The 10,439-nt window shown below is 41.2% G+C and overlaps 1 protein-coding gene and 1 long non-coding RNA gene across 2 annotated transcripts; one reads left to right on the top strand and one right to left on the bottom strand.

The window, feature by feature from the left end:
• The first annotated feature begins 1,041 nt into the window (after positions 1-1,041).
• On the top strand, positions 1,042-10,378 carry NOXRED1 (NADP dependent oxidoreductase domain containing 1). Its single transcript, XM_083448666.1, is given in 7 exon segments — positions 1,042-1,444; positions 1,446-1,697; positions 2,221-2,369; positions 4,507-4,687; positions 5,874-6,028; positions 7,349-7,574; positions 9,469-10,378. Coding segments are annotated over 7 exon segments (1,272 nt in total). The 5' UTR covers positions 1,042-1,415; the 3' UTR covers positions 9,749-10,378.
• On the bottom strand, positions 2,047-7,839 carry LOC310681418. Its single transcript, XR_014513262.1, has 2 exons — positions 4,400-7,839; positions 2,047-3,254 (listed from the first exon to the last, which is right to left on the bottom strand). It is a non-coding gene; the product is annotated as an uncharacterized lncRNA (long non-coding RNA).
• Positions 10,379-10,439: the final 61 nt, after the last annotated feature.

Below are 10,439 nucleotides of genomic sequence, written 5' to 3'. Positions count from 1 at the left end.
CATGCAAAGCAGTAAGCTGTTGAACTTGGAACTGGGAGAGATGATTCAAACTCCCATCTTAATCACTAGAAGCAAGCTTTAACACTGACTTTTCAGATGTTCCTTTAGAGCAGCCTTTCTTGACCCCCAGGTGTTGTGGGACTACAGTTCCCATCATTCCTAGCCATCAGGGCCAGTGGTCAGTGTTTATGGAAGTTGCAGTCCAAGGACATCTGGGGATCCAAGGTTGAGAAAGACTGCTTTATAGAGTATATGAAGAGAACAGCTTTAATGTATGGTTTATACTTGAAGCTAGTACCACATGTGTCAATCGGCTAATTCTGGAATGCCTGGTTTTAAAGTTTATATTTTTAGGTAACTGCATTCATTTCCCTTGTTTTGCTTTAAGATGAAAAATAAGGCAAGAAGTTTTGCCTTTTGTAAGTTGCCCTGGTAATTTCTTATGTGTTAAAGGTCAAGGATATAAATGTTCCTTGTGCTGTCTTGGAAGGCACTTTAATCCCAAAGGACAAAAGGGACAATTAGTCTGGAACACATAATTTAATGCAAGAGTCATTTTTAAAATAAATTGAATTTAGTTTAGAATTTTCCTTTCACACATAAGCATATATTGTAAGAGTAGAGAAAGTCAGCCACCTTAGACTCTCCAGTCATAATAGCTGTTCATACACTAACAATTTTCAACACAAGGTATCAGCAGATTCAAACAAAGATGTCTAAAGCTCAGGAAAGTTCATATAAGACAGTTCAAACTAGTCTGTACCTTTTAAAGAGTTGCTAAGATTCCCTGTAGGGAGGGAAATGATTTGCTGTCCCCTTTAAAGGCAGCAATTATGAAGTCATCACGTGCAAAAATGGGTTCTAGAAACAAGGTTCAGTTACCAGGCATTTGCCATGACGACGGTGGTTTTGTTTGATAGCATGGCAGTTGAGCAGGACCCAGAAGCTTTTGGAGTGAAAAAGAATGGGATGTTGTGCGCTGCAGCTGCCTGTTTCTTTTAGCGGATGTGAAAGCTGGTAATTTGGTGAGGGTCTTTCCTTCTTTCCCCCTTTCTTGTGCCAGGCGAAGGCAACTTTGCTTCTCATGGCCATCAATGGTTCAACAGGACAAGACAGGTCCTTACATTTCAATATTACTATCCTCTTGATGGCCAATTGATGACTCTGGTCAGTAGCTAGTTTTTTTTGTGTTTTTTTTAAGGCTATATTTTGAACTGAGCATGGTCTGAAGGACAAGGGATATCCACTCTATTCATTCCCAAGAGCTGTGCAAATAGCCGCAGAGTTAATGTCTAGACGTCTCCCCCTTTCGTTGGAAACACAGGGTTTGTGGCAGAGAAGTTTGTTTCTCGTTCTGTGCCGCTTCCCTGTGCGGTTGACTAAAGGCAAAAGTACCCGAGGCTCTGGGTACAAGAATGGCCACATGCACAATAGTTGATTTCACTTGCAGAAAGGGTGGTCACCACAGAGCAGTTGGAAATGGATGACCATTCTGCCACTATTGCAGCTGCCGCTCACCACAGGTTTCTGTTCGAGCTCAAGATGGATGATATTATGGTGAACCTGAAGACCTTTCAGCCCGACTATGGAGCAGGGATACATGAGCCCCTGATGAGCCTAAGATGCCGTGCCAAAGGACTGACAGTGACTGCCTGTGCCCACGCATTCTTCTTCTGCAGACTGCTCCAAGCCACCAGGTAAAGTAAGGAACAAAGATCGTTCCTGCTGTGGATTAAAGCTGCATTATATTAATGGAACACCACTTTCTTCCCCTTTTCTCAGTCTGTGGTCTACAGGGGCAAAGCATAAAGGGACCTCACACACTTTTATCTTAAGACTTCATTCTGACTTGTGCAGCGTTCCTCCTTCTGTTTCAACAGAGTTTGAGCTTATTGATCTGTCCATGATGCAAGACATTGATTGTAATGGATATTAAAGAGGGATGAAAATCACATGGAATCATAGAATTGTAGAGCTGCTCTTTATTTTTTGCTATTGGGTGCTGGATGTTGCTTGTGTAATCTCATTGTATTTATAGTATTGACATTTTTCATATGCTATTATATTTGCTGTTGTGTTGTTTTGCTATGTTATTATGAAATTGTTTGTGAGATGCCTTCCTGTTTTCTTGTTGCAGGCTACTTTTATCATTTTTGTCCATGTAAAAGCAGCATACAAATAAAAAGAATGAATGACACTGCCATTTATGTTCTTCCTCAGGCAGAAAAGAGAGGGTGACAGCCAAGGCCTGAAGCTTGGGATCATTGGTGGAGGCCATATTGGGAAACAGCTGGCCAGGACAATGTTGCATCTGGGTGGCCTGTCAGGAAAGAGCATCCAGATATCTACAAGGCGTCCAGAAACTCTGGGTAAGACTCAGGTGCTTGACAGGCATTCAGCAATCAATTTAGTAATCACAAAAATTAGGTGCACTCCTGCCTAGAGATCCAGGTCTTTATTCCAAATGAATGGTAAACACACAGGAAATAACTAGATAGAGGGAAGCTTAGAACAATGAAATCCTTTCCCATAATCATCCCTGAAGATAAAGAGGAAGAATATTAAATGTCTTTTTATAGTTTTTGAAAGGTGTCCAGTTTCTGAGGTTTGGCAATTTTCAAATTATAGACTTTAAATCAGAGTTTTTGAAATAGTGCCAGGTGGTTATTTTTTTGCATTTGTTTCTGGGACAGAGGCTTCAGTCCCCCATAGCCCAGAAGAACTGTGGTGTATGACAAGCTATCTGTGGTCATTATGCAAAGTTCTCAAAGTGTCATCAGACGAGAGGACTTGGCTATAATGAAGTCATCTCGCATCACTGTTGTGGCCCATTTTCTTTCATGTTAATGTATTCAAAAAGAAATTACAGACATTAACTCCATCCCAATGCCCTCTACATTAAGACAGATGGAAAACATCCTCATAAGTACACTATGTGCTCTAAGGGCATACCTAGAGATGTTCTTAGTGGCTTCTCTGTAACTATGCTATACACCTCCCCAGGAAGCAGAGGCTGCACATCATCTGGAAGTGATGGTGGAAGAAGCTTTTTACTGAAACTGGCTTTTAATGGTAGAGAAAGGTAGGATACAATAATCAGTATTCTGTTTGGTACCCACTTCAGATTATTGGAACGGTGTATGCTATACAAAGCAAGTGAGCTGTCTCTGTGTGTAGGATCACACAACCTTGCAGTGCAGTCCTGAACAGGTTTACTCAGAAACAAATCCCTCTGTGCTTGGGTGAGAGCACCACTGTGCTCGGGGGGCCACTAGGGGCACATTGGAAGATGGCTGACAATAACATCTCTCCGACCCACACGAGGTAATTAAGAGGCTGTGATGGGAGTAAATAGCCTCCTGCCCCCCCCCAAGTGGGTAGGGGGGACTGCCCTTGCCTGCTGTGCCCTATACCACCCCCGAATTTGAGGGGGTGGGGGCACTAGGCAGAAAGCTCTTGTGCGGACTTTGGCGCTCCTGGACGCTGTCTCTGATTCGCGCCTCTAGCTGCAGCAACTTCAAAAGAAACAATTAGGAGGAAGCTCTGGCAATTTCAAGGAAGAATGGGGAGTAAAGACTGCTAACCGAAGAGATCTCTGAGAAACAAGACGGGTCGGAGGAACAGGAATAAATCATGAGAAGACACACCAAGGCTCGGTATGTTCGGCAACGGGACTGGATGGGGGGGGGGAACTTTCATTTCTTTTCTCTATGTGATTAACCAAGAATCCCCCCCCCCCCACACAAGTCACAAGTCAAAAATGCCGTTTAAATGACTTAAGCTGAGGATTTAAGACTGTGTGGAGATAATTTTCTAACCAAAGCATGTTTTAAGGAGACCGTGGAAAGTATAAGAGCTTTGGAATGACGCAGCAAAAAATAGCGTCGCCATTTTGGCAAGTTCTGTCGAAAGTCTGGGAGGAGGGATAGATCTGTTTTCATATTGTGGGTGAGCCTCCTCAGAGGGACTAAAGAAGGCGACAGAATTGCGAGACTGATGATGGAAAGAGTACTTGTATTTATGAAAGTGATGATATATGGAAACCATCTCGACATGATGGTTGGACGAACGGAAAATTCACACAGGATTATAACTGGTGTTTACCTGTTTAAGGAGATTATCAGAAGAGATCATAAAGAAAAAAAGAAAAATATACGAACAAGATGAGAAGTGAGAACAGCAAGATAGGACTGGATAGAATTATGAACATTATTTGGACAGATTTGTGGATATTAGCGCAGCAGCAAGATGATGATTGGAATCCCCTTCGGAATTTGAAATATGGGTCCCCCCAACAAAAATTTAAAATTCGGCTTTGTAATTCGGAATTTATGTGATGTGATTTGATTTGATTGGTCGGTTAATATATATATATATTTTTAAAAAAAGAGAGCACCACTGTGCTCTTAGCTGAAAGTGCATGGGGTTGCAACCTCAGGTATTAAATAGGTGGCCATTCTTATGTGGAAACAAGAGACCATTCTTCCTCTCCATTGTCTTTTCCAGGAGAATTTGAGGCACTGGGAGTTTCCTGCTTTTATGACAACAGGAAGCTGGTGGGCTGGGCAGATGCTGTATTTCTCTGCTGTCTTCCGTCTCACCTCCCCCACATTTGTGCAGAAATCCAGGATGCACTTACAAAATGTTGCATTATCTACAGCTTGGTCACAGCTATCCCTCTGCCCAGGTACTGTGCATTAAAACATCAGAGCTAGCTTAATTTGAAGATAGCATCCAATTGTGTGACACAACTTAAAAGCAACAAGTAACTATTTCCTCTGAGTTAAGCAATTGCTGGTGTCAAAGTTGTGATGAACCTTTTCAAGGTGACCCTTCCTAGTACTATCTGCTTTACTTGGGAACTAGATCTAAGGATTTTGCTCATATTATATTTTAGAATTCTGAGACTAGCAGTGCAAATCTATGCCTGTTTACTCAGAAGCAAGTCCCATTCAGTTCTCAAGGAAACTCTCCCAATTAACTGTTCATCAAATTATAGCTTGGGACCGCAATCCTATGCACTCCCCCCAAGATTGCACAGCTGGTATTAGAATTAGGTGTGTCACAGTGTTTAGTCTGTGCCATTAGATGCAAAACATGTACATTCTGGGTTATAAGGAAAGCCATGTTTGAAGTTTTTCCAATGTAACTTAAGCAGGGCACACTACCAGATGTGTTTGGTTTCTTAACTGCTTATACTATGACACACACTTGCTCACTCACTGCAACCACAGTACAAGCTTGAACCCCTAAAACCTCACATTGCTCAGAGATTGACACATTACAGAATGACCATTCTGGCTTGTATTGTGAGTTTTCTTAAGGATGTCAGGAATGGTAATTGCAAACATATCATTTTCATAGTACCAGGCTCTACCCATATCTTCTACTGAACATTTAATCAGTGTATTGTTTTAATGGGATTGCTTTATTGTATATTTTAATGATGAGTTTATGTTTCAGTGTTTTAATAGAATTTTTATTGTGAATTTTAATCATTTATATTTTAATTCTTGTGCAACTGATTTTTAGACTTGTAAACCACTTAGAACCCTGTTTTGGCATTAAGGGGTATATAAATGAATAACTACAGCAGCAACATGTAGAAATTGGGGGCAGTGATTACAATCCAGTCCAGTGAGCCCACACACATGCATGAATGCATTTTGAAGGCATGTAACAGGGGACTCATCAGCTACATTCAGGCAATGATATCGTTAAACATGCGACACCAGATGGTGCTGTAGTGTCTGAGCCTTTGCCAATGTGATTTTCCATAATGAGCTTTAGAACACGTTATATCATTCTTCTTCTGCCTGCTTGCCTCTCAGACCAAAGTCCATCTGATTAACTCTGCTCTTATTTGCTTTTAGGCTGAAACAACTTCTTTCCTCCAATAACATCTTGAGGCCACAGTACAAGTTTGTGGAGAGTGGACTTTTTCAGATGTGGGAGGCCAGCAGGACAGTTGTGGAAGCCCTCAAAGACCCAGCTGTTATCCAAGCCACATGTCCCTGTAACCCGAATGGTAGGTGAACTATCTTTCTTCACTTTGCAGCCTGTATGCAGAAGAGAGCTTGGTTATTGTTATGTGGTTGATTTAATGTTCACCTCTTATAATCAAAGCCCAGCTTTTGTATCTGTATGCAGGGAGGAGGTGAAATAGGTTCATTTGCCATGTCCTGGATCAAGATGCACAAAACAAACCATCCTCCAAAAACATAGTAGGCCTTCTGACATCTCCCCGCTATATGTGGCAAATGAGTGATTATATCTGAGCATTTCCAATACTTAACGTTTGCATCTGAATATTTTGTTCAGCCTACCTGCTGTTAAAAGCAAAGTTCACTTTTGCTACAGTTTTAACAATTTTCTTTTTTAGTCTTAGGTGTTTGAACCCCATTTCTGTTAACATTTCCACTCCCCCCCATTCCACAGCTTTATTTTCTCTCGCTCTCTACCACCAGAGGTCTGTCCTCTGTCCCTGCATTGGTCAATTACCCCTTCTCAGTGCTTTTTTTTCTGGGGGTACACACGGATACGCATACCCCAAACATTTTGTGAATCTTTGTGTTTTTGTCCATTTACTGTATTTATTTTTCCTGATTTGAACTATAAAATGTTGATTTTCTTGAGTTAAAATGAGAGTAACCCTAAACATGTAAAAAAACCCACAAAAAACACTGCCCCTTATAATTTTTCTCTCCAGCCCAGAAATGGAGCCTCAGATGCAGGTTCACCATCCATTACAGCTGGCTGCCATCAGCTTGGAAAAAGTGGCACCAGCATCACATGCCTACCTCTGAGACTCAATCCACACATGCGGCAGAATGAGATAGTAGAGTGGGCTGGAAGTGAGAGAGATTATTTTGGTTCATGCTTCCCCCATTATTATTATTTTTTTAAGTTTCCAATAAATAAAGAAGTAGCATATTTGCAAAAGGCAACTGAGCTCCTTGCTGCGCTCGTTTTCTATGCACAAGGACTTGTTTCTACAGAAGATTTTAAAAATGTGATTCATCCACCTGTAATCCTGAAGTAGTAGCTGCCTCAGAAGTCAACCATTTTATTCTTGACTCCTTTAGCTGCCTGTCAGGTCAGAGTCTGCATCCACGGACAGGAGGAGAGATGCGGGTATTCTCTCAGCCTCATTCCCATTCATGATCCTGCTTGTGTGGGCCTTATATGTTTTCCCCAAAAAGGTGCGGGAAAGGGCCTCAGACAATGGCAATCCCTCACCAGTGAGAAGGGTCAGAAATTGACAGGAAAGTTTGGCTTAAGGGCTGCCTAAAAGTATGGTGAACTAAACACTTTGTATGTCTAATAGAACATTTGTGTTATCTTACAGCGGAAATTGTTGTCAATACGAAGTGGATGGCAGCAGTTTTCTATGCAGCTCTAAATAGCTACACGTGGCAGCGTGTAACCTACATGAGAGCCCTGCTCTTCCTCAATGAAGCGTGTTTTCCTGCAAAAGCTAGTACCACCTCATTAGATAATAGATCGGAATCGCCAGAGCTAGTTTGTGAAAACTTCATCAACCAAGCCTTCGCTTCCACCCTGCAGTGTAATAAGTAAGTATGACAAACTGGAAATAGTATTTACTCTTGACCTATTGAGCATTTTAAAAAGTGGATGGAGCTTCATCTGTGCATGATACTGAATTAGAAACATGCTTTCCAAGTAAAAGAACCCTATGTTCTTCAATCCTGATGACCCAATCCCACCATTTTCTTGTTCTCCAAACCCTACTCAGTTTAAACTTCCAGAAGACATAGAGTTTATACAACTGGTTAGTTTAACATCTGGGGTTAGTGTCTGCTTGAGACAGGGTTAAACCTAAAGTTAGGCAGTTGCGTGGAAGTTGTTGGAAATGTTTCCACGTGGTAGTGAGTTCCTAACATTGAAAAGTCACGCATCCTGTGTATAGTCCTGATTGTGTGTGGGGTTGCTATACCATTGCCATGGCCACTAAGTATACTCAGCACTGGCATGGAACTCTGGTGTGCAAGAATGGATGCTACCTTTCCCCATGCTTCAGTTCTGCTGAAAATCACCATCCAGACTGTTATTGGCTTAAAGAGGTAAGCTTCTACTGACTGTTATTGCTAAAAGGGGAGAAACATTAAGGTGACATTCAACTAAATACTTGTACTAGCGCAATAGGATTTCCTTTACTCTCTTTGCACATGCCCCATGCATCTGCTTGTGAGGGTTGGGAAAACCTCCAGCACAGATTTAGGGGATGCATGGAGAAAGTGGGTGGGTATGTTTTGTTGCACAGGGAGAAATCCTTGCATTGATGGAATGTTCACCTTAGCACTATGTTGAATACAACCCATCAAATGCATTTAATGCCCTCTCTGTTGTGGGTTAAACCACAGAGCCTAGGACTTGCTGATCAGAAGGTCGGCGGTTCGAATCCCTGTGATGGGGTGAGCTCCCGTTGCTCGGGCCCTGCTCCTGCCAACCTAGCAGTTCGAAAGCACGTCAAAGTGCAAGTAGATAAATAGGTACCGCTCCGGCGGGAAGGTAAACGGTATTTCCGTGCACTGCTCTGGTTCGCCAGAAGTGGCTTAGTCATGCTGGCGACATGACCCGGAAGCTGTACGCCGGCTCCCTCGGCCAATAAAGCGAGATGTGTGGTGCAACCCCAGAGTCGACCACGACTTGACCTAATGGTCAGGGGTCCCTTTACCTTTACTGTTGTGGACTGACCAAGAGAAGGCAGCTTCCAAGCTGTGCAGTACATTCTGTTCTTTGTTTTTTTGTCTTGTTTTCTCTTAGCAGCATAGAAAGAAAAAGTGGTTAGCAAGTTAAATATTAAATCTTCCCATTTTTATCTGCAAGACCTCTATTAACAACAAAATTATGAGGATAGAATGGTGGCATTTATATGTGCGGAAGTTGCCCCAGATTGTTTGACCTTTTATAAAATATTCTCTTTTTCTCTCCTAGAAAAGACTGTGTAAGATTCTCTGTTTAGAGTTTAAACATAACACATTACTTTACTTGGTATGCTAAAACACATTTACATGAATATACAAGACTGGCTAAATATGTAGAGACTTATATTCCAAGGCACATAGCAGCATAAAACAACAACTGCTGCTCTCATCGTGAAACTCACTCTCACTCTACAGCTGATAACAGACCTAACTGAAAAAACCGCCCACTGTGGTGACATCATAGAATTCTATACTACATTAATTCTTTCCATAGCATTTTGGATGCACCACTCCCTTTGGTTTCAAATATGTGTTCAGTAACAACAACAAACAACAACAACTTATTTATACCCCGCCCGTCTGGCCGGGCCTCCCCAGCCACTCTGGGCAGCTTCCAACAAAACACTAAAATACAATAACCTATTAAACATTAAAAGCTTCCCTAAACAGGGCTGCCTTCAGATGTCTTCTAAAACTTTGGTAGTAGTGACCTATATATAAATGTTTTCTGTTCCCCTAGTACTTTCCCATGGTTTGACCTGACAGCTGTACAGCAAAGGGACTCACCTTTTAGCCAGTTTCTTGAATCAACTACATCTTTCCAGAAAGTTGCTTTATTATATCATAACTTGATTGATGTATTATCCACAAACACTGAAGACTCCATGAGCGCTGTCTCTAAGAAGACATCTCTTTCAGCTGTGCTGCTGAATCCCACCAAGACTTTGATTCATGGCCTAGATGGGACTTTCATAAGCAAAGTAGAAGAGGGATCTAGTTCTGATTCTGAAGACACATAAAATAACTATGGTGTGACTCCAATTAAGAAGAAGTAGGAAAGGTATTGCTTTTAATATCAGTACTAAAAACTATGTAAGTATTAAGTAACTACTACCCTTTCTAACCACATACATTTCAGGAATCCAAATAGTGATTTGTAATGAAAAAAATTATCAGTTGGGGGGGTGATATTTAGCAATGGAAAGTTTGTAACAGAGGCTAAGCAGGGAAGAATTACTACAAACTGAATCTCAGAAATGACATGTTTTTAAAATGTTTAGATCCTATCATACTAATCTATGCTATGGTATGGTAAAATAAAGTGAAAAGAAACACTAATATAATTATTAGCCATTTGTTCTTTTACCTCTCATGTAGCTAAACCTGTACTCCTTCATCTGCCACTCTTTTTCTCTACACCTCATAGCTGAACGCAAGTGATTTAAATAAATAACATATGCAATGTTGCAATACAATGGTGATGAACAGCTGCCTCAGTTCACGATAAATGGAAAACAGGAACATCACTTCTTAGCTGAAGCTAAGCATGATCACTTGAAAATATATTCAATGAAAAACTGTGGAACACAGCTTCTAAGCAATCCAATGAACACAGTCTCCATTGCTTCATGAATAAAATTTTGTGTGAACGCGGCCTATGAAGCAAAATCCATATTTTATGAACTCAAGAATGAATACAAAAATCTGTGG

This window comes from Podarcis tiliguerta, assembly GCF_965153285.1.
Source record: "Podarcis tiliguerta genome assembly, chromosome: 1".
Lineage (NCBI taxonomy): Eukaryota > Metazoa > Chordata > Lepidosauria > Squamata > Lacertidae > Podarcis > Podarcis tiliguerta.
This window is presented reverse-complemented; position numbering and strand designations above follow the sequence as displayed.